The 22,561-nt window shown below is 64.8% G+C and overlaps 2 protein-coding genes and 1 long non-coding RNA gene across 3 annotated transcripts; 1 reads left to right on the forward strand and 2 right to left on the reverse strand.

Annotated features, from left to right (window-relative positions):
• Positions 1-1,022: 1,022 nt before the first annotated feature.
• On the reverse strand, positions 1,023-3,334 carry LOC112965548. The gene is made up of 2 exons (XR_003253335.1): positions 2,813-3,334; positions 1,023-2,382 (listed from the first exon to the last, which is right to left on the reverse strand). It is a non-coding gene; the product is annotated as an uncharacterized LOC112965548 (long non-coding RNA).
• A 662-nt stretch (positions 3,335-3,996) lies between these two features.
• Positions 3,997-20,223, forward strand: CARM1 (coactivator associated arginine methyltransferase 1). Its single transcript, XM_026064473.1, has 16 exons — positions 3,997-4,087; positions 8,804-9,016; positions 9,115-9,221; positions 9,364-9,468; positions 11,570-11,680; positions 11,983-12,160; positions 15,857-15,947; positions 16,082-16,163; positions 16,398-16,483; positions 16,921-17,010; positions 17,501-17,638; positions 18,225-18,314; positions 18,415-18,527; positions 18,840-18,917; positions 19,062-19,130; positions 19,205-20,223. The coding sequence occupies exons 1-16, from the start codon at positions 3,997-3,999 to the stop codon at positions 19,339-19,341; spliced, it is 1,779 nt and encodes a 592-aa protein (XP_025920258.1). The 3' UTR covers positions 19,342-20,223.
• Positions 20,224-20,439: 216 nt separating this feature from the next.
• Positions 20,440-22,537, reverse strand: YIPF2 (Yip1 domain family member 2). The gene is made up of 9 exons (XM_026064637.1): positions 22,430-22,537; positions 22,129-22,271; positions 21,968-22,048; positions 21,797-21,884; positions 21,514-21,630; positions 21,241-21,407; positions 20,968-21,150; positions 20,747-20,871; positions 20,440-20,643 (listed from the first exon to the last, which is right to left on the reverse strand). Exons 1-9 carry the CDS (start codon positions 22,458-22,460, stop codon positions 20,631-20,633), a joined length of 948 nt encoding a protein of 315 aa, XP_025920422.1. The 5' UTR covers positions 22,461-22,537; the 3' UTR covers positions 20,440-20,630.
• Between the last annotated feature and the right edge of the window lie 24 nt (positions 22,538-22,561).

Below are 22,561 nucleotides of genomic sequence, written 5' to 3' on the forward strand. Positions count from 1 at the left end.
CTGGGCCTGTGGGGCCGGGCGTCTATGGGGTGCGGGACCCTGGGGGTCTCACATGGCCGTGAGGGGGGGGCAAGGTTGGGGGCTGCGGCCAGGCGGGAGGCGCACAGGGGGGCTCCGAGCTGGAAAGGAGCGTGCGGGAGTGGGGCCGGCGGTGCAGAAACGGGGGGCTGGTGCCGCTGCCCCCTGGCCGTGGGTCCAGGGGCCCCACGGAGTGGCGCCCCACACCTGGCAGTGTGGGAGGGCCGGACCCCGTTCCCCACGGCCGTTTCCCATCGGGGCCCAGCCCGCCACGTGTTCGGGGCCGGGGGAGGTCTTGGTGTTGTTCCAGAGGCTGCGGGAGCTGCCGGTGGCACGGTGGGTGCCGGAGCATCTCCAGAGGGCATCCAAGGACACAGASCCCTGGGATGCCAGGGAAGCGCAGGGGCTCCGTCCCCAGAGCGGTTTTAGGCACCCTGGGGTGCGCCACGGCCGCCCCTTTCCCTCCCGGGGGGGCYGCAAAGCGCCTCAGGGGGCCGGCGAGGCCTGGGGGCAGCTCCTTCCCCGCGGTGGCACCACCGCGCAGGGAGCCCCGGCCGCGTTTTCCTTGCCCGGAGCAGCCTCCCTGGGTTCTCGCTGCGTTTCAGGAAGCCCGGGCTGCCGCGGCTGGGCCGGGGCGCTGCCGAACGGGAGCGGGAACTTGCTCTCGCTGAATTCGGGYGCCTCAAGGCAGCGTCCGGAAGAGTTGGCGGGAGGCTGCTGGAGACCCTCGCGGGGAGTCTCCAGGTGGGGCGAGCCGCGGCTCTTCCCTCCGGACGTGGCCTGCGGAGCCGTCGCCTCTCCCAAGGCCGCAGCTACRACCGAGGCCCTCGGGGAGCGGCTGCGGGAGCTCCAGCCCCTCGGGAAGCTGCTCCTCCGAGGGGAAACACGCCGGTGGGCGCTAGCCGGGCTCTGCCGCGGCGCCCTGCATCGCAGTGTCGGCGGGTCCTGCCGCGGAGCACGGAGACACTCCCCCTTGCTCCGCTCTCCGTCGCGGGTCTGTATGTCCTGGCCCTGTCCGTTGGCCGCACRGATTCGTTTCGTGTCCGGGGTTAATGTGAAGCCGCTGCCGACGGCGGCCTGCAGGTGAGGTCTGGCCAGGCCAAAGCCGCCTGGGAACGCGGGTTTCCCACTCGGCTCGGAGCAGCTCGGGCTCTGGCTGTGCCGCACTGGCGTGAGCGAGAGGTGGCCCTCGGCGGACGGGCGCTAGGAGCTACCAGAGAGCAAGCGAAGCGGACAAGGTCATTCCCACCTCCCGGCTTAGCCGGTCAGCTCCTCCAGCAGGCATTCCCAGAAGAAATTGGATTCTATCTGCTTTAGCGCACTATCCTTCTGTTAATTGTGTCAAAACCAGCTTGTTAGTCCCGCAGAGCGAGAGCGCAAAGACAAAAGCCTGGAAATTCCAGCCTTTGTGTTACGGCTGCGGCGAGACCCTCGCGGTCCCGGCCCAGGACACGGCGCAGAACAAGCGCAAGGCGCAGGGGGATCCCTGCGGCGCGGCGATCGCCGCCCGAGAGCGCCGAGGTGGGTAGGGACAACCCGCTGTAGCGGGGACTGTCTTTATTGGGAGCAAATCCGCCCCGGCGGTTCCGATGTTGCTGGCTTCTCGAGGGTCAGTTTGCGGGTGCTGAGCTGTCCGGCTCTCCGGGTCTTTCCCGTCGCGTGGAGCGAAGCATCGAGCGGTTGTTCGGAGCCCGCGGGCCGGCGAGCTGGTGCCCGGCCCTGGCGGGAGGTCCGTGCCCGGTGCAGGGCGCGCGGCCCGGCGGGAAGAGCCCCTGCCCAGGGAGGCCCTGCCGGCGTTTCCCGAAACCCCGGAGCCCTTTAGGATGACATCTGGGAGAAATCCGATGTGGCCGTTCAGGGTGGGAAGGGGGACGGGTATGCGAAAAGCAGGTGGCGGTGGAAAGAGAGGAGGTAATGGAAAATGTGAATTTGTCCTGACGCCGGGCCCCGGCGGGGGGGGAAGGAGGAGGAGGAGGAGGCCGGGCACCCTCCTGCGCGGGGCTCGGYGGCGGGCGGCGCTCGCTACGCCCCGGCCCCGGCTCCGGCCCCCTCCCCGCGCGCCGTTTCCCCCAGATTAATGCCAGCTGATCTCCAGGCGTTCGCTCGTGCGTGTGCCTCCGTGACTGCGGGCCTCATACTGTGCCTTTGTTTTACTGCTGCCTAAACCAGAAACATTCCTGCCGCAGATCGCCCGGTAACTTCCTTTCTTCCCCCGATTTGCTTGTGCCGCCGCCACCGCTCCGAGCGGCTGGAAACCTTCTCCCGGCGCCCTTTGGCAGCGGGTGACCCGTCGCGGGGAGGACGGACGCGCAGGCACGGACCCTGCATTGCAGGGGACCTTCCGGCGATCCGTGTCAGGCGGGACTTGGTGGGGAGGGAAAGGAGAAAAAAAAAAAATGCCGGTGCAGGTTTGCAAAGGAAAAAGGAATCCGTCTCGAAGGGCCCCGGCCCCGCGGCGGACGCCCTCCTCCACGAGCTCGCCCCCGTCCCGCGGCGGGGGGCGGCGAGGTGTTTCGCAGCGAGGGCCGGGATGCCCTGGAAGGCGATTCCCTGCCTCCCCCTGCATCCTCTCTTGCCCGAAATAGCCTGGATTTGGTGACCTTCCAGGCACACTGCAGTGGCGGCTTAGGGCCGGGAGTGAGTTTGTGTAGGTATCTCTCTGGCCGAGTTCCTGTCGAAATKATTACTTTAATGCTGCAGGGATTTTATGGGATTATTAATGATGCGTCGGGGCCCTCGGAGCTTGGAATCGGTATCTTTTCATTATCATYGAAATAAACCCCGCGTTATTTACCTGGAAGGGCCTGCGACGCTCTCCAGGCAGTTTCCAGAGYGGAGTTTTCTTTGTCTCCGCGATCCGCGCAACAGCCTTTTCCGAGGATACGGCGGTCGACGCGCTTTGTGCTCGGCGCGATGGCCGGCAGCTGTGGATGGCGGGAGCGCGTCGCCTCCGCGTCTGCTTTCAGAGCAGGGATTCCCAATCCGGATCTCCAGCGATCATGAGTTAATTCTCTAATTCTTATTGCTACTTAAAGGGGCAACGTGAGGTTAAGATCCTTCTCTGCAGAAGGATCCGTTTCCTCGCTTGTGTAACGACACCTAAAACAACCGAAATCTCAAAGTCGGGGTTATTGTTCGCTCAACAATGGAAACGAGCTAACTAATTCCAGCCCGTCTCCAGTTGGTTTYGTTTGCAGAATTCCTTGCTTGCGTGTTTTTCCAGTGGCAAGAAATGGCTGTTAATTTAAACAAATTATTCTTAGATCCTGAAGTTTTTTGTTTTTTTTTTCCTTTTAAATCCCCTTCAAGTTTTAGTTTGTTTTTCCTGTGAACTGAGATCTGGGAGCCCTATTTTATTTTTAAATCTTGGGAACGTTCGAACGCCTGGGCTGGTTTTAGGCCCAAGGTCCCCGGAGCCCCGTGTCCCATCTGGCGCGTGTGTTAGCAGAAAGCGTTAGAGCCTCCGAGAAACGGGGGGGATCGCGGGAGCCTCGAAGTTTTTATGTGACCATTGACAGAGATGTTGGTTTTACGGCCGTGCCGCGGGCTGCGCTGCTGGCTCTGCTCAGGAAATAACGACCCGTCGCCTCTCCCTGCTCCCTTCCCTCTGCTTAGCAGGTGCTAATTACCTACTCCAATGAAATTGCCTAATTGATCGGCGTAATTAAATAACATGCAGAACAGTGGCCCTGACCTGTACTTGGCTCAGCGCTCAAATTTGCGCTAGATCCGAGCTCGGTCTGGCCCGGTGTCTGTCCCCTGCGGCCAGTGCCTCTTGCAGCCTGTGTTTCCTTATCCTTAGCCCATCTCAGCTGTCCGATAAGTCTCRTCGGCGTCTCCTCTTAGTGACGGTGCTCGTGGCGTGTGCGAGGCCGGGGCCCAGCGTGCCGAGGGCTGCGTGTGCGCAAGGTAACCGRAGCTTCTCCGGAGCCGTTTAACCCCCCCGGCATGGCTGGCTCTGTCTTGGTCCTTACGGCGATGGGTTTCTCGGTCTCGCCGCACGCGCGTTTCCTCGAATCGGCTGAATTTATCGTCTCCCGGCTTCATCGAGACGCCCCTCGCTGTCGCGGTGAGCCGGACCCGCGGCGCCGGGTGACTTTGGCTGCCGCCGTAGCGGGATTGTCACATGCCCGCGTGTGACCTGGATCTGCCCGTGGCTCGCGGCGCTAACGAATGCAAAGCAGATGCCCGCGGTGCCTACCTGGCATCCGTAATCAGGAAACTAAATGAGGGACGGGGGGAGGAAACCCCCCCAGCCCACCCCATCCCCGGGTGGGATCCGGGGATCCCCCTGCACGGGAGCACGTGGGTAGCAGATCCGAGAGAGCGGGCAGGAGGATCCTACTCCCGCTCCCAGAAAGCTGTTTCTTTTGGGCGCTTGTGGCTGCTGAGCCCTGCCACCRGCAGCGTGTTGCCCGGTGGGGAAGGGACAGTGCTGCTATCGCGGTTGGGCAGGGGAAACTGAGGCACGCGGGGCTCRTGCAGCCCTGATTTTGGGGCAGGAAGGCTTCGACTGCTGAGAAAAGGCTGCTCGGAGAGGGCTGACCCAGCTGGCACGGGGACACTGCTGGGAGCCGTCTTGGTGCTTCRGCCGCGGCGGTTCTCGATCTGGCGTTTTGACGTGCTGGGACGAGGAGCCTTGGTCCTTTCCCGCTGCCAAGGGGACGCTCAGCCGACACGGACTTCCCAGAACCCGGAGCACTGCGTGGCGCTGGCCGGGGCTCGGGATTTATGGCTCGGGAAATCCTGCCTCCTAATCGCAGCTCCGATTCCCTCCCTCTGGCTCGAGGCGAGCCTGTCGCTTCCTCGGCCTCGGTTTCCCCGTCTGCTCCGAACGGCTGGGACTGGGGGAGCTTTGCCCCGCGTTTATCCCGGGGAGAGGTAAGGGGTGACTCGGTTCCCAGGCGCCGAGATGAGAAGAGATCTGACGGTTGGCAGCTCTCAGCGGAAAAAGGCTTGGCGCAACCAAGAGCGTTGGGAGCTGAATCTGCTTAATTTCAGGCTGGAAGTGAGGTTTTAAATGACTTCTTAGCAGCAAGACTTAATCTGCAGAACACCTTAATGTCACGGAGTCTCCGTCGCTTGAAGTCTTTAGGAGGAAGCTGCAGCTCGGGCGGACATCGAGCGAGGCTCCTTCAGGGCCCTTCTCGAGCCTGCGYGGTTCCCTCAAGGTTGCCGAGAGCCTTGGTTGGGTGTTTGTAAAATATCTGGGCTGAGCGTTGTTTTCCCAAACTCGGACAACTTGTCACTAAACGCAGCGAGAGAAAAATACGCTTCCCTCGGCCCCGCTGCCTTTCCAAGGGGACGTTGCTGAAAGGGGTGACRGGAGCGTGCAGGGCCCTCGTGGCCCGTCACTCTGTGCGCAGCCCACGGACAGCAGAGGACGTCGCAGAGGCCAAAAGCGGATAAAAAAGCYGGACAAGACCAATTCCAGGCCGACYGGATCCATCAGTGAGTCTGAAACGTGCTGGTCCAGATGCAACGTCTGGCTCRYGGTCCCTYGCCAGCCGCTCCRGAGCCTCCTCGCGCGCACACGTGGGTGGTTTGCGCTCGTGGGCCTCAAGACCCGGTGAGCGTGGTTTTGGGGAGCTGGGTGGACACGTCTTGGGATAACCGCGATCTCCTCCAGCCTGCCGTCGCCCGTCCCGTGAGCCCGGCCTCCTGGGGCTGGCTCCGGCCGCCGCCTCCACCCGGAGCATGCCRATCCGGCTGACTGCGGCACCTCGATGCGTCCTAACTGACACGCCAGCTGCGCGGGTCCCGCYGCGCTCCCCGCCGCTATTTCTTGCTGCCGGTAAAACCGTGGATAGGGGGGAAGTTGCTCTCCCGGAGCGTTTCCCCGGCGAGCCGCTGGATCYCTCTGCCGGCGGGGCAGCTGCTCGGAGCAGGCTCGGCTGGCACTCGCAGCGCCCGGCTCGGCGAGCAGAGGATAATCCGCCTCTTGCAGGCGCTCGGCAGAAAAGCCTTTGTGTAGCGGGGAAGGAGGGGGAGCCGGCGCTGAAATACGGCCCTGCCCGATCTGATCCGATCCGATCTGGCGGTCTCCCTGTGAATTATTCACCGGCCTTTCAGCGGCCTGGAAGCCCAGAGCACATCTGCTGTCCCTTTTTATCCTCCACAAAGAACTTAGAGGCCCGGTTTGACAGGCTGATTAACATGGATGGGCGGAATTTGCATTTAATAGCTTTCCAAAGCAGCGCCTGGGGCGGCAGCAGGCTTTCCTCGGGGTTGTGCTTTCTCCAAGAGCTTCCCGGGACGGCTCGGGACGTGCTGACCCCCCTTCCCTGCAGGACCTCGGGCTCGAACACTGCTCGTGGCCTGCAGTGGGTTTGCACGCTCCAGGCAGCTGGAGCGCGGGACTCCGTCGCTCCGGTCCGCGGTGAGCTCCGGGCTCTCCCRCCGCTCGCTCCCTGACCTCTTTTGGCCCATCACTGGGTGAACGCTCGTTTTTTTGGCAGCGTGCTCCTCGGGGCTCGGATCTCCTCCAAGCAGGCCGCGATCTCAGCTCTGGGCATCGTGCTGGGTTTGGAAAACCCCTTCTCGGCCCCGGCGTGGAGCAAGGACATYGGAGCCTTGCTCCAGACCAAGGGGCGTCCGAGCGCTCCGAAGCACCAGGTTTTATCACCCTCTGCAAAATCATCAGCTAAATAAATCCGAAGCGCGTAGCTGGACGGGAAGCCAGCTGGGTCGAGCTATTTAAAGCTCAGCTCTGCAGAACCCCCTGCTAGTTTCCTCTCGTTGCTCCAGCACAGCCGGGTAACCCAATCCGCCGCTCACCCCAGGCGCGAGGGCAGCCGAGCCCYGGCGCTCCCCTGCCRTCCCACCCCGCGTGGGAGATGGCCYGGAGCTCGGGAACGGCCCCTCGGCGCGGCTCCTGCCTCCGAGGAGGAGTCCGGCCCCGGCTCTGTGGCGCCCCAATGCCGGGGCAGAGCTCRAAGGGCTTCTCGCCTCCGGGGACGGGGCGGCTGGGGCCCGGCCGGGCTCCTCGGAGGATTCTGCCCTTGCGGGTAGCCGGCGCTGCTTGTGCCTCCCCGCGGACCCGACGCCGGGTTCGTGGGCAGGGGGAAAGGCTGCTCGTATGGATCCGGGCCTGCCCCACGTTTCCCTCTTCCCGTGCTTCGCCTCCAAGGCAAACCGCGAACAGGAGGAGGGCGGAGAGGGCTGTATTTGGGCCGCGAGCAGAAAGCGCTGCTCTTTCCGCTCGCGGGAATGAGCCGCCCGCCGTGGCTGGGGCAGCAGCGAGCTGGCGCGTCCGCAGGGCTCGGGAAAAGCTGGGTGAAAAATGTGCTAGGCTGGCGCGGATCGCTCTGACAGAACTGGGTTACGGCGGAGCGCTGCGACGCTGGCGGGGACGCTCGCCCCCTCGTCGCCCCGGCTGCCGTCCGCCGCGGAGCTGGGGGCGGCCCCTTGCTCTCCGGGGGCTCGGCGGCCGCCGGCTTACGTGGGACCCCCCCGGCCGCGGGCTCGCTTCGAGGGCAGCCGGCCGTGCCGCGTGCTCGCGGGCAGGGCGAGGGGGATTAGCGGCGAGACGCGGGGGGGAAAAACAGGTTTCGTTGCAGCGGCGTCACGGGCGGCTCTTCTGATTCCGGCGCGGCGACGCGTGAGAAGCGCGGCGCTGTCTGAAGCCGCCGCGTCTGTAGGTGCTAATTACATTCCTGCTGCTCCGCGGCTTCAAAGCAGTTGGCAAAGGAGCCTCTGCCCGGGTGCGTCACCGCTCCTGGGGCCAGGAGGCTGCCGTGCCGCAGGCAGGAGGACGGTGCCGGCGCCGGCAGCACCTGCGACGGGAGCCGGGGTTCAGTTGCTGCCACCGGCTGCTGGCGCGGCCCCAGGCGGCTTGTTTAATCTTCCCGGAGCGGTGGCGAAACGTTAAATCGGGGCTCGCTGTGCTGGCGGGGGAATCTCCCAGGGCCGTGCTCCAGGCAGGGCCTCTCCGAAAAACCTCGGGGACRGATGCACGAGGGATCAGACGCCTCTGACCTGCCGGGAAGCCCCCGAAACCAGGCAGGAGGGCCGGGAAAACCCCTGTGCRGGGCGAGCGTGGCCGTGGGCGGCGTTTGCCGCTCTGGGCTGCATCCAGGAGGCCCTAACCTGCCCTGCAACGATAAAGCGTTGGGCTGAGCAGATAAGCTTTGCCTGAGCCGGAGACTTTCTGCCTCCTCCCGGCRCGGCGGCGGCCCCCCACTAATCCCGTCGTAACAGCGCCGGTTCCCTCCGGACCCAGCGGAGCAGCAGAGGGGCCCTCGGGCTCTTTATTGCCCTGCCCGTAAATGCCGATGACGGAAAGGAGCAGCGCAGGGAGCTGCCGGGGAGCCAGCCAGGGCCGCGGCGTCGCTAGCTGCTGGCCGGCCGAAAGGGATCCGGCCCGCGAGGCTCTCGCACCGCTGCAGCATCTCCTCTCCCCGGCCGCGGAGGCCAGCTATCATTGCTGACGCTGCTTTGCTTTAATGGGAAAAGCCTGGGGCTGCGCAGAGGCTGCGTGGGAACGCTCGGCTCCCTCCAACGAGCTTTCTTCCAAAACGCTTGCTCTGAGCGCGCCCTGCTTTATCCAGGGAGGACGAGGGCTGCTGCCAGGGACGAAAGGGGAGAGAGGGGTCCTCGAAGGCGGAGGCGTCCCCGGGGGGGCCTTGCCCCCCCCCACGGGAGCGAACAGAGAGCTGCAAATTTGGGCTGGAACGAGTTGAAAAGGCCCCTCTCCTCCAGGAAGAGGGGCGCTTGGCGGAACGGCAGAGCCGAGCCCCTGCAGCTCGGGACACGAGTGGGAAGGAAAGCAGAGGGCCCAGCTAAGGCAGTGTGAGAGCAGCCGCTGGGGCTGGGGAGCGGAGGGGAGCTGTGGTGCCCAGCTTTCACCTGGCGCCGTCTCCTCTGCCCGCAGATGAAGACGTTTGCGTGTTTAAGTGCTCGGTGTCCCGGGAGACGGAGTGCAGCCGCGTGGGCAAGCAGTCCTTCATCATCACGCTGGGCTGCAACAGCGTGCTCGTCCAGTTCGCGACGCCCAACGGTACGTGCCCGGCCGGCCGGTGGGCCTCTGCCGCCGATCCCGGCCGCTCGGCTGCCTCTGACCCCGGCTAAAGACCAGGGGCTCGTTTTGTCTTCCAGACTTCTGCTCCTTTTATAATATCCTGAAAAACTGCCGGGGACACAACACGGAGCGCTCGGTGTTCAGCGAGCGGACGGAGGAGTCTTCGGCGGTGCAGTACTTCCAGGTGAGGGGCCGTGATCTCTGGGTCTCCGGGCAAGGGCTGGCCGCAGCGGCCCCGTCTCCCTGGGGGCAGTTCAGACCCCGTCTGCCCCGGTGGGGCGCCCGGCCGGGCCGAAATCCGACGGCTGCCTCTGTGTCCTCCCCAGTTCTACGGCTACCTGTCCCAGCAGCAGAACATGATGCAGGACTACGTCCGGACGGGCACGTACCAGCGAGCCATCCTGCAGAACCACAGCGACTTCAAAGACAAGGTGAGCCGAGCGCAGTGCGGTCGGGCTCCGGCTCCGACGCCCGTGGGGCACCCGGGGCCGTGTGCTCTCTCGTGACACGTCCCTCTGTCCTGCCCGGCTCCGGACAGAGAGCCGCCTCTCCGCACCCTGCCTTGAGCCCAGCGGCTCCATTTTTCTGTGTGCGGTCTTGAATCGAAGGCGGCGGCAGCGGCGGCTCTGTCCCTGCCCTGTTCCAGCCGTTAATCACGCTGGCTGATGCGATTTTTTAATGTGCCTCGTTTCAGTGTCTGGCTTCAGCTTCCTGCTGCCAGACTTCGGGCTGCTTCTCTCTGCTGCGTTGAAGAGCCCTGTGCACTTGGCATTTTCTCCCTGGGAGGGTAATTATATGCTGTAGCTGTTGAAGAGGAGGCTTGATTAGATCTCTCCTTGTAAAGAGTGCCTTTTCCCACTTTAAATCTCTTGTGGCTCTTTCCTGCCTCCTTCCTAGTCTTTTTCTTTTATTATCCCTCCAAATATATGGGCCATCCTGTTTGCGACCAGGCTGCGAGCACGCGTCCTTGTCTCTCTTGCGGGTCCGGGCTGCCCTCACCAAATCGGTGCTGGCTGCTCCGCCGGGCAGCGCTGGCGGGACCCAGCCGGGCTGGTGTCGGAGCTCTCCCGGCCAGCGGGTCAGAGCGTCTGCCCCGGACCCGCGAGAGAAGGGATGAGCTGCCGAGAGCCCTGCGCCGTCGGCCGATGCCGTCTCTGGAAGGACTCGCTAACGGGGCGCAGCAGGCTTCCCGCGCTCCTGCCGCCGTCGGCGCTCCCTGCCGCCTGATCCCTCTAATCGGAGGGGTTAGATAGAGGATCAAATAGGATTTGCGAGGACTTCGGTGCAGTTAGCTGTCTCAGTTACGTCGGTCTTAATCCCTCTGTTCTTCCCCGCTCTTGCGCTCAGCAGGGCGAACTGTCTGGGCCTCTGTAGCCCCATCAGTGCCGAGCCCTCGGAGCAGCCGCGTTCCCCTGTGCTTCCCAGCAGAGGCTGTCGGGCGCCCAAGCCCTTGGCCTGCAAACGGCCTCAGCTGTCCCCCTGCCCTTGCTGCGCCTGCCTCTTGGGGACAGGAACGTTTTCCGGATCTATGCCCCGCAGGGATTCCCCCTGGGCACCGTCTATGGGTCCCACCGTAATTGGGAGCAATACTGAGATTTGATGATGGAGTAATTCAACCCTTCTGCGAGACAGGGAGCTGTCGAGCGGAGCTGGCTCCGCGCGTGCGGGTCGTTACTGGAGGGTCTAATTAGCAGTTGTGCTTCCAGGGAGTCAGTGTTGCGGTGGCGACTCGCCGGAGGTAATTTCGTCTCCGGAGATGCGCGAGGGAGCCGGGTTTATCAGAGGCCGTCTCTCTTCCCGTTCATTTGGCTCCTTTGCCGGGGGATTCCTGAAGGGCTGCTCTGCCATTAAGCGTTTAGCTAATCAGTGCGCTGTGGTAGGTGGCGGTTTCTCTCCCAGGATGGGCTGTACCGGAGGCGCTGCCTTTTTTTTTCCCCCCCTCCTGGGGAAATACAAGTGTTTGGTGCGTCGAGGCTTCCCTGTCCCTCCATAACCCGGAGCGGAGCCGGCGGGCCCCGATTCTGCCTCCTGGGACTCCAGCTGGTGCTGCAGACGCTCGTGCTGCGGAGGAGGAAGCCTCTGTCCTGCTCATCACAGGGTTAATTGCAGAGAAATCTCTTCCTTGTTAAAATACTCACTCTCGGGGCTGGATTTCCCAAACACCGGCGGGAGGCAGAAGGGAGACCTTGCAAAGCAGGCAGGAGCTGTACACCCAAGCGCCATGGCAGGTCGCGCTTTGGGGTAAATTGAGGGTTTCTGTGGCCCAGCTCGGGCGCTGGTGGCTCCTCCCAGCCTCGGACGTGCGTGGAGGCAGCAGCAGGGCTCTGTGCCGCTGGGTCTGCGGGCGCACGAGTTACCTCGGTAGTTAATCGGGGCAGGCACGGTCGGTCTGCTCGCGCATGCGTCTCGCCCCAACAGCCACCGCGAGGGCGGTGACGTTTCTCCCGGCCATCCCCGGAGGGGGCGTCTGCCGGGGAGGACGCTTGGAGAGCGTCTCGGCGGTTCGCGGCAGCCTTGCTTTCTCCCTCCCAGATCGTCCTGGACGTCGGCTGTGGCTCCGGCATCCTGTCCTTCTTTGCGGCGCAGGCTGGGGCGAGGAAGATCTACGCGGTGGAAGCCAGCACCATGGCCCAGCACGCGGAGGTCGGTGTCTCTCGGCTCCCACTGCCGGGGAAGCTCTTCGCTTGGCAGAGCTCGGTGCAGGTTGCACCGTACCCGGGCATGGGGATTGCGCGCTGAACCCGCCTCACCCCGGAGCATGTCCGGCATCCCCTGCGGTTGAGCGCGTTTAAGGGCTTGTTGTACCCCTGCTCCAGTATAACCCAGTAGCTCTGGGATGGCGGTACTGGGAATGCCGAGCCAGAGCTTGCTGCCCGGCCCCGGCAGGGTTCCCTGGACTGTGCGGCTGCTCCTCACCCCCATCACGGGCCCTTTTCCTTGGGCAGGTGCTAGTGAAGAGCAACAACCTCACGGACCGGATCGTCGTCATTCCCGGGAAGGTGGAGGAGGTCTCGCTGCCCGAACAGGTAGATATCATCATCTCGGAGCCCATGGGCTACATGCTCTTCAACGAGCGGATGCTGGAGAGCTACCTGCATGCGAAGAAGTACTTAAAGCCCAGCGGTGAGTGCGAGGGGGACGCGAGGCTGCTTCTCTTGCGGGGATGGCTCTGGTCTTTGGCTCTCCGCGCAGCGCTGGGGACGGGGTGCCTGGGGGTCGGGGACACCTTTGAAAGCTGCTGTTGCCTGTGCTGGGCGTCAGCAGAGCGGCCCAGACTTGTCTGTGCTCAGTAGCCCACTCCAACATGTTTGCTTTGCTTTTTAAAATCAGCTCTTTACTGTTTGCAGCCTTTACCATTTGCAGCCTTGGCTGCAGTGACCATGAGATGGTGGAGTTCAGGATCCTGGAAGGAGGAGGCAGGGCACTAAGTAGGATCGCAACCCTTGACTTCAGGAGAGCAAASTTTGGCCTCTTCAGGGACCTACTTGGAGGAATCCCATGGGTTAGGGCCCTAGAAGGAAGGGGCGTCCAAGAGAGCTGGTTAATATTCAAACATCACTTCCTCCAAGCTCAAGMKCRGTGCATCCCTATGAGTAGGAAGTCAAGCAAAGGAGGTAGGAGACCTGCATGGATGAGCAAGGAGCTCCTGGCAAAACTCAGCCAGAAGAAGGAAGTATACAGAAAGTGGAAAGGGGGACAGGCCACTTGGGAGAAATACAGGAACGTTGCCAGAGTATGCAGGGATGTGACAAGGAAGGCTAAGGCCCGTTTGGAATTAAATCTGGCGAGAGATGTCAAGGACAGCAAGAAGGGCTTCTTCAAATACATCAGCAGCAAGAGGAAGACTAGGGAAAACGTGGGCCCTTTGCTGAATGGGGCGGGTGCCCTGGTGATGAAGGATGCAGGGAAGGCAGAGTTACTGAATGCCGCCTTTGCTTCAGTCTGTACTGCTCAGGCCAGCCCTCAGGAACCCCAGATCCTGGAGGCAAGAGAGAAAGTCTGGAGAAAGGAAGACTTTCCCTTGTTTGAGGAGGAGTGGGTTAGAGATCATTTAAGCAAACTTGACACCCACAGATCCATGGGCCCCGATGGGATGCACCCACGAGTGCTGAGGGAGCTGGCGGACATTATTGCTAAGCCGCTCTCCATCATCTTTGAAAGGTCATGGAGRACAGGAGAGGTGCCTGAGGACTGGAAGAAAGCCAATGTCACCCCAGTCTTCAAAAAGGGCAAGAAGGAGGACCCAGGGACCTACAGGCCAGTCAGCCTCACCTGCATCCCTGCAAAGGTGATGGAGCAGCTCATCCTGGARGCCATCTCCAAGCATGTGGAGGACAAGAAGGTGATCAGGAGTAGTCAGCATGGCTTCACCAAGGGGAAATCATGCYTAACCAATCTGATAGCCTTCTRTGATGGARTGACTGGCTGGGTAGATGAGGGGAGAGCAGTGGATGTTGTCTACCTAGACTTCAGCAAGGCTTTCGACACTGTCTCCCACAGCGTCCTCACAGACAAGCTCAGGAAGTGTGGGCTAGATGAGCGGACAGTGAGGTGGATTGAGAACTGGCTGAATGGCAGAGCTCAGAGAGTTGTGCTCAGCGGCGCAGAGTCTAGTTGGAGGACTGCAGCTAGCGGTGTCCCCCAGGGGTCAGGACTGGGTCCAGTCTTGTTCAACTTCTTCATCAATGACCTGGATGAAGGCACAGAGTGCACCCTCAGCAAGTTTGCTGACGATACAAAACTGGGAGGAGTGGCTGATACGCCAGAGGGCTGTGCTGCCATTCAGAGAGACCTGGACAGGCTGGAGAGGTGGGCGGAGAGAAACCTCATGAAGTTCAACAAGGGCAGTGCAGGGTCCTGCACCTGGGGAGGAATAACCCCATGCACCAGTACAGGCTGGGGGCTGACCTGCTGGAAAGCAGCTCTGCAGAGAAGGACCTGGGAGTGCTGGTGGACACCAAGTTAACCATGAGGCAGCAATGTGCCCTTGCGGCCAAGAAGGCCAATGGTATCCTGGGCTGCATCAGGAAGAGTGTTGCCAGCAGGTTGAGGGAGGTGATCCTCCCCCTCTCCTCAGCCCTGGTGAGGCCACATCTAGAGTATTGCGTCCAGTTCTGGGCTCCCCAGTACAAGAGGGATGTGGCACTACTGGAGCAAGTCCAGCGAAGGGCCACAAAGATGATTAGGGGACTGGAGCATCTCCCCTATGAGGAAAGGCTGAGAGAGCTGGGCCTGTTTAGCCTGGAGAAGAGAAGGCTGAGAGGAGATCTTATTAACGTGTACAAGCATCTCAAGGGAGGGTGTAAAGAGGATGGGACCAGACTCTTTTCAGTGGTGCCCAGCGACAGGACACGAGGCAACGGGCACAAACTGAAACACAGACACTTCCATCTGAATATGAGGAAAAACTTCTTCCCTGTGAGGGTGACAGAGCACTGGAGCAGGTTGCCCAGAGAGGTTGTGGAGTCTCCTTCTCTGGAGATATTCAAGCCCCACCTGGACGCGATCCTGTGCAATGTGCTCTCAACGTGCTTGAGCAGGGGGGTTGGACGAGATGATCTCCAAGAGATCCCTTCCAACCTCAACCATTCTGTGATTCTGTGTTTTTTTCCCCGTTTATCGCTCTCCGTCATGCCGATGTTCAGCCGGAGCTCCAGCGCGCTGCAGTCAGAGCGTGTGATTCGCCATGCAGCGAGTCTAGAAATGTAATTAAATTGTGTTCCAGGCAATTTCCCAAAGGAGCTGACACATCTCGTCAGCYGTCGCGTAGCCGTCCTTCCGCACAAATCCAGCTCGCTGCCAGCTCTGCTGCGTTTGCCTCGCCGCGAGGCAGCGCGGGTCCGGGGTCGGGGACGAGCCTCCTCCTCCTCTGCCGGAGAGGCCAAGAGGAGAGACCCCCCCCGGGGGGGGGGCTGGCGTTGCGGGTGGAAAGCGGGCAGGATGCACACTCTCCTTAGAGCTGTTGGCATTTACTTTTAATCAGCTCTGAGCTGTTGGGGTTTCGTTTAAAAAGAAAATTATCATCTAGGAGTTGCTTCCACTGATGCCTGAACCAGCTGGGAGCTGCCAGAACAAACCCGGGCCGAGCTGCCGGGGTTTGCGTGCTGCCGCATGGGCGCTTCCGGACGAGCCGAGAAGCGCGTGCTCGCGTTGTCTGGCTGGAGCGTCCGCGCACTCGCGGGGATCCTCAGCTCCATCCAGCCCCGCACGGGCCAGCTCGGAGCAGCCGGGATGCCGAAGCTCCCGAGGGCTGCGCCGTGCCCAGCCCGTCGTCCCGCACGGGGCCAGCTCCCATCGGGAGCAGCGAATCCCTCCGTGCCGTAAGCCGGACAGCTGAGCTTGGGCATCGTCGCGGCCGCTGGAGAGCAGCCGGGGACCGGAGTCGGGAGGCTTGGCAGATCCTCTCTCAGCGCTTCGTTAGCGGCTGCTGACGACCCCGCCGCGTGGGGCCGGGGCTCCGCGGCGCGAAGGCGGCTGCAGATGTTCCCGCACGCGGACCTGCCATCTGTCCCCGGCAGCTCCTCCATCTGCCRGTGCCGCGCGGGCTGTTCAGGCTGCCCTCGCTGACCTCGTTTGCTTGATGAGGCTGTTAATCAGCTGGGAAGGGACCGGCTCTCCGACCTGGACTTCCCTCTCTCCCCTCCTGAACGGAACAGGTTTTGGCGGGGGGGGGTTGGCTCTTCTGCATCCCTGCCTGGGAGATCGGCTCTTCCCATGCTGCTGCTGGCCCGGGGTCCCTGCCCGCGGCAGGGGCTGTCGGGCCCTAGGATCCCAGGGGAAGAGGGAGTAATTCCCCATCCCCCTCTGCTCCCCTTGCAGGAAACATGTTCCCGACGATCGGGGACGTCCACTTGGCCCCGTTCACGGACGAGCAGCTCTACATGGAGCAGTTCACGAAGGCCAATTTCTGGTGAGTCTTTCCCGGGGAGGGGGGGGGAAGGAGGCGGACCAGGGCTGGTCCCAAACCCTCTTCCTGCCCCGGGCGCTTCGGGGCCGGAGCCGACGTTTCCGTCGCCGTTCGTCCTCACGGGCCTCTCCCCGCAGGTACCAGCCGTCCTTCCACGGCGTGGACCTCTCGGCGCTTCGCGGGGCGGCCGTGGACGAGTACTTCAGGCAGCCTGTTGTGGTGAGCGCCCCTGAGGTCCCCTCGCTCGGCCGGAGGGGTCGGGAGGGAGAATTGCCCCGGAATTGCCCCGGCAGGTCTGCAGGGCTCGGGGCTGAGCCGGGCGGAGCGGCCCTGGCTGCTCCCAGCCCTGCTCCGCGGCAGGAGGGCTGCGCGCCGCGTCGGCGCGGGTCTGGGCACGGGGCTGTCGCCCCGGCCGGTGGGGAGAGCAGAGCTAACCTGCGCCTCTCGCCCCAGGACACCTTCGACATCAGGATTTTAATGGCGAAGTCGGTCAAGTACACGGTGAACTTCTTAGAAGCCAAAGAAGGCGATTTGCACAGGTGGGTGACCACCCCCTCCCGGGATCGGGGACGGGGCGCCTGGGAGACCGGCGTGCCATGGCTGCGTGTCCGCGCCGCCGCGACACCCCCATCCTGGCCGCAGCTGGCAGCAGCCGGACAAGGCTGGCGCGTGTCCCGGGGCCGGGCACGGAGCCGGCATCGCACCGTGCTGGCAGGCTCTCGGAGCCCGGTGCTGCCGCGGCGGCAGCGGGTCGTTTGTTCTGCTGGCTGCGTGCAATTAAAACCGCCCCATCCGGGCGTGCGCCAGTTGTTACGGGGACAGACGGCAGCGCGGGGCCGCGCGCCGAACCGCAGCCCGCGGCCGCCTCTGCGCTGGGACCGGCCGGACGGTGCCGAGCGCCGGCGCAAACCCCACTCGACTCTGAGGCCGTGGCTCGGCCCCTGGCTGCCGCTGACAGCTTCTCTTCGGCTTTCAGGATAGAAATCCCGTTCAAGTTCCACATGTTGCATTCAGGGCTAGTCCATGGCTTGGCCTTCTGGTTCGACGTGGCCTTCATCGGTTCCATGTAAGTGGGAGGACACGCGGTGCACACCATGCCGCCGCCGCCCATCCGTTCCCGTCTTGAGTTGCCGTTGCCCGGCCCCACTCCGTTAGGAAGCCCTGCGGGCCCRGGGGCACCCGGCTCCGCTCTCGCGGGTGGGGAAGGTCCGGGGTGGCTCTGGGAGCATGGCTCTCCTGTGATCCCGGCCCTCTTGGGAGTGGGGGGACCAATGCCCGCAGGTGCTTCCTAAAGGGATTTGGTTGCAGACTCACTGTCCAGGGGATCCTGCGAGTCGGGGGACACGGGATGAGGGTGCCGGCACCGGGCCGGGTCTGCCCCCGGCATCTCTGTGCTGGAGCCGGGGCCTGGCACGGAGCAAGCTCCGAGCCTGGGGCGCCGGCAGGAGCCGGGCGAAGCCAGGCAAAGCCGCTCATCGCACCGGCAGCCCCGAGGGCGGCGTTTGGCTCCGCCGGCGGGCGCGTTTCTAACCCGGCCGCTCTCTCCTCTCCACCAGAATGACCGTGTGGCTCTCGACAGCCCCCACCGAGCCGCTGACCCACTGGTACCAGGTGCGGTGCCTGTTCCAGTCGCCGCTCTTCGCCAAGGCCGGCGACACTCTCTCAGGGACTTGCCTCCTCATCGCCAACAAGAGGTGAGAGCCAACGCGGGGTCCCACCGCTGCTGGGCAGCGGGGAAGGGTCCCGCCTCCGTGTTCGCATCCCGGCCCTTCCCCTTGCCGGAGCCGCTGTCGTCCCCCCTTGGCCTGCAGCCGCTGCCTGACACATGGCGCATCCACGCGGGGAGCCGGGATGCACCGGCCGCGATCTAGTTTGCTGCAGTCCCCGGGCGCCTCCGCTCGGCACCTGGAATAGCTCGGCCCGGCCCCGTGGGTCCATCGCCGCAGCGAACGCCGGCCCGGCCTTCCCGCCCGCTCTCCCCGGCCCGGTTTGGCTGGAGTATTTATAGCTTGTCAGGCTGCCGCGACCCAGATCCGAGCGCCCGGCGTGGGGGCTCGGGGGCCTGGAGCCGCCTGTCTGTTTGCTGGCGGCGGTCCTGTCGCTCCCAAAGGGCTGCACCGGGCCCGCGGAGCGGAGCCACCTTGAACTCGGGGCAGCGGTTGGGGTCRGCCGGGCTGCGAGCTCCGGCCCGTCGCCCCGCGAGGCGCCCGCACACCCGGCTCCATCCGCCCCATCGCCGGGGAGCGGTCAGCATCTTACGGCGCTTCTCCCTCCCCGCAGACAAAGCTACGACATCAGCATTGTGGCTCAGGTGGACCAGACGGGCTCCAAGTCCAGCAACCTCCTCGACCTGAAAAACCCCTTCTTCAGGTAGGGCCGGGGGCCCCCGGGGGCCGGGCGAGCAGCTCCGCCGGCTGCGGCGGGGCTGAGGGGCTCCCCGCTGCGGCCTCACTCACGCACCCCCTTCCAGGTATACGGGCACGACTCCCTCGCCCCCGCCCGGCTCCCACTACACGTCCCCGTCGGAGAACATGTGGAACACGGGCAGCACCTACAACATGAGCACGGGGATGGCCGTGGCCGGTGCGTATGGGGGGGTGGGTGCACAGGGAGCCGCCAGAGGCTGCTCCGGGGGAGCTTTTCTAGTGAAACCGCAGCCGAGGGGCAGGGATTTGCTGTATCGCTGATGCCAAAGCTCCTGGCTGGGGCAGATAGGCTTAGCCGAAGCCGGCTCCTGCCCCTGCGGGATTATGGAGTGGGACCCCGGTGCCCGCGGGACCTGGCCCTGCCCTGTGGCCCCGCTTGTGTCTGCGTGTCCCTGGCCTGCGGAGGGGACAAACCCTCCGCTCGTGTTGGGGGCTGCGGGACTGACCTTCTCCCTCTGCTCCGGCGCAGGGATGCCCACGGCGTACGACCTTAGCAGTGTTATTGCCGGCGGCTCCAACGTCAGCCACAACAACCTTATTCCTTTAGGTGAGTGTCTGGGCGGGAGGAGGCCGGTGCGGGCTGAGGGGGTCCGGACCGGCCCTGCCGGTGGGGGGGGTTCAGCCCTGCTCCCCCTTCCCTGGGGGAGCCGGGCCGCCCGCCCGGCCTCAGCCCTCTCCCCTTGCTCCGCAGCCAACACTGGGATCGTGAACCACACTCACTCCAGGATGGGCTCCATCATGAGCACGGGCATCGTCCAAGGTGAGCCCCGGCCGCGTGCGGAGCCCCCCCGGCTCGCCCCGGCGCCGCCCTGACGGGCCCCTCTCTCCCCGCAGGCTCCTCCAGCGGCCAGAGCGGCGGCAGCGCCAGCACTCACTACCCCATCAACAGCCAGTTCACCATGGGCGGCCCCGCCATCTCCATGGCCTCGCCCATGTCCATCACCACCAACACAATGCATTACGGGAGCTAAGGGCTCCCCTCTGAACTGACAGCACCAGGAAACCAAATGAAGACGACCCTTCTCCGCCCCTCTCCGAACTGTGGCCCGCCTGGGGCYGCCGGGGATGTTTTTACCCTTGTACGATAGACGCAGCCGAGACTAAGCCGCCGAGTCCACGCTCTGCTCTTTGATAACGGACCTGGACGGTTTTTTTAATGAAATGTCGGAACCTCTGGACCCCGCTAGAGCTGTTCCCCGAGCAATCACGTAGCTAACGACGCTTAGGTGCCATCTTCCATAACAGATGGGGACGCGGCCCCCCGGTCTGCGGCGCRGACGCGGGGCCGCCCGCTCCCGGCTCTGCCCTGCTGGCGTCGGGGGTCCGGGGCGGACGGAGGCGCCTCCTGCCCCTCGCCGGGGGCCAGAGACCAGCCTGCGACCGGCAGCCCCCACTTCGGCCTGGTCCCCGCGAGGGTGACGCTCGCGGGAAACGTTGAATGTACCAAAAGCCCCGAGTGACAGCGACTGCCTTGTCTCCGGCCCGGTCCCTGCCCTCGCCGGGGCGCGGGGCAGCAGGACAAGCCCTGCCCGGGGCCTGGCGGGCGTCGCGGGGGGCATCTGTTATGGAAGGCTCCTTGCGTGGCTGCACTAGGAAGTGTATTTGGTGTCTGTTAGTGTCCAGCACTCATAGCGTGAACTTTCCTTTCTCTTTTGTTTTCCTTTCGAAGGCCGCGAGTGGTGGTTTTTAGCAAGGGCGCGGCAGGGACCCCGCTGCGGAGAGCGACYGCCTCGCCGGGGCAGTTCCCTTGGCCGCGGGCAGGCAGCGCAGCTCCCCTCGCCGGAGCCGCGACTTAGGAGTAGCGGATCTGCTGTTTTTCGGCAGTAGTACTGAATAAACGGGAGGGTTTCGAAGCCTCGCGCCCGGCTGGCTTTGATACTGTGGCGTCTACGCGGGCCGGGCCCCAGCTCTGTGAGCCGGCCCCGCTGCGGGGTCGCGTCCACTCCCGGCCAGACCTCGGGTCCTTTTCCCCGTGTTCCCAGCCCCGGTCCTGCCCCAGCACAACCCTTCCCTGGGCCTTTTGCTCCTCATGGGGCCCTTTCCGGGCTCTGCCGCAGCGGGAGACAAGGTGGGTCGCCAGGCGGGGACAGCCCCAGCTTTATTTCGGTCGCTGTTTGCATAGAGAAGAGTTGGGGACGGCGCTGCCCYGGCCCAGCATGGCGTTCGGAGGAGACCCGCCGGGAAGGCAGAGCTGGCCGCACCGGGCTGCCGGCGCTTGGGAAGGAAACGGCCGTGTCCTCGCGTGGGGGCCGGAGCCGTGTCACTGCCGCGAGCTGCAGGAAGAGCCGAGGGCGAGGTGAGGGTTTGGGCCCCCCCGGTGCGACCCCAGGGTCGAGTCTGGGGGGGGCTTCCCGCCCCACTCGTGGGCCCTCTTACCTCGCCGGCTGGGAGAGGTTGCTGAAGTGCTGGGGCGCGCGGCTGCGGTGGGGCTCGGTCCCCAGCGTGGTGTGGAGGGGCGAAGGGGCTGGGCCGGCGCTCGGCGGCCGCTGGAAAAAATAGAGCTGGGAGGAAGAAAAGGGGGATCAGCGGCGCCGTCAGAGCCGAGCTGCGCTGCCGCCGGAGCCGAGCCGCGCTCCCCCTGCCGCAGCGGGCCGTACCTTGCAGCAGACGGCGAGGAGGGTGTGCAGGGAGACGACGGCGGCCAGCAGGGCCACGGCGGCCGCCCGGCCGTCGGCCCGCACCAGCGGCCAGAAGGTGAGCRCCAGCACCGAGGCCGAGAGCAGCGCGGCCACGGCCAGCAGCAGCCACTGCAGCCAGGCGGCCGGGATCAGCCACAGCACCTGCGGGGACGGCGACAGCAGTGTCAGCCCCGCCGCGGTGTGGGGGGAAAGCAGCCCCCCCTGCCCCGCGCGCCGTCCCCGGGGCCTCACCGCCGCGGGGATGTAGGCGAAGAGCGAGTAGCCGTAGACGCACACGGTCTCCAGGAAGCTGTAGGCGCCCGCGCGCGCCCCCGCGCCCTGCCGCCACCGCAGGTACCCCCAGAGCGCCAGCGGCACCAGCCAGGCGTAGCAGTAGACGATGGTGGCTGCGATGGTGACTGGGGAGGGGAGACGGGGCGGGGGGTCAGGGCAAGGCCTGGCCTCCCCCCCGTCCCCTCCCCAAACSGAGGTACGGCACCGCAGACCCCCCCCCCAGCCTTGCACCTTTGTGGAACTGGGGGCTGTAGTGGAAGGAGGGGGACGCCTGCTTCTCTGGCAGGTGGGACAAGTTGCCGCTGATGGCCAGGGCGAACACGAGGGTGGCGCAGATCCAGAAGGGCCCTGGGGAGGAGGGGAAAAGGCACGGTAAGAGGGGAGCCGCCCCCGCGCCGGGGCACAAGGGAGGGAGCCGGCTCCTCCCCAGCACTCCGCGACGAAGCGGGAGACGCGGCTGCACCTGGCGCCGCGGTCCCGGCACGGCGCCTCGCCCACAGCTCTCCCCTCTCACCGTAGAGATCGGGGTTATTCCGCAGGTGGTGGCGCACAAAGTTCTTCCCTGGCAGCGGCATCACGGAGCCCTTGATCCTGTCCAGCACCTGCCGGGGGGGGGCGACGGGGGCGCCTCAGCGGGAGCYGACTCCCGGCGAGGAGCCGCGTCCACCCGCACGGCGACTGCTACCTGGTAGGTGTCGACGTCGAAGAAGGCCTGGTAATACTCGAAGGTCCAGAAGCTGCGCGGCTTCCTCTGCCCGCCCAGGAGCTGTGGGGAGAGAAACGGCCCTGAGCGCGGAGCCGAGGCGGGGGCTCGGCCAGAGGCTCCCGCTCCCGGGGCTCCCTCACCTCGGCGCTGTCAGCGTCTTCGCCCGGCTCGCCCTCCTCGTAGCCGGGCCCCACGTCCACGGTCGTGTGGCTCTGCCGCTCGCCTGCGCTGGCCGTCGTGGCGGTGGGGTTGGCCGACAGCAGCTCCGCCGCCTCCTCGAACTCTGCGGTGGGGTTGGGGTTGGGGTCGGGGAGCCCCCACAGGAGGGTGAAACTCGCCCCAACCCCAGCACCGGGGCAGGGGGACCCCGGCCTTGCCGGGACTGGTGGTGGTGGTGGTGGTGGTGGTGGGGAACACGGAGCGGCCCCCGGCGAGACTCACCGTGAAACCGGAGCTCGTCGGACGCGGCCATGGCGGAGCCTCGCGCTGCGGGAGAGAAATGCGATTCGGTTGGGGCGGCCTGGACCAGGACCCCCCCCCCCGGGGCACCGGGACCCCCGGGCCTGGACTGGG

Source organism: Apteryx rowi, unplaced genomic scaffold, assembly GCF_003343035.1.
Source record: "Apteryx rowi isolate R43461 unplaced genomic scaffold, aptRow1 scaffold_1017, whole genome shotgun sequence".
Lineage (NCBI taxonomy): Eukaryota > Metazoa > Chordata > Aves > Apterygiformes > Apterygidae > Apteryx > Apteryx rowi.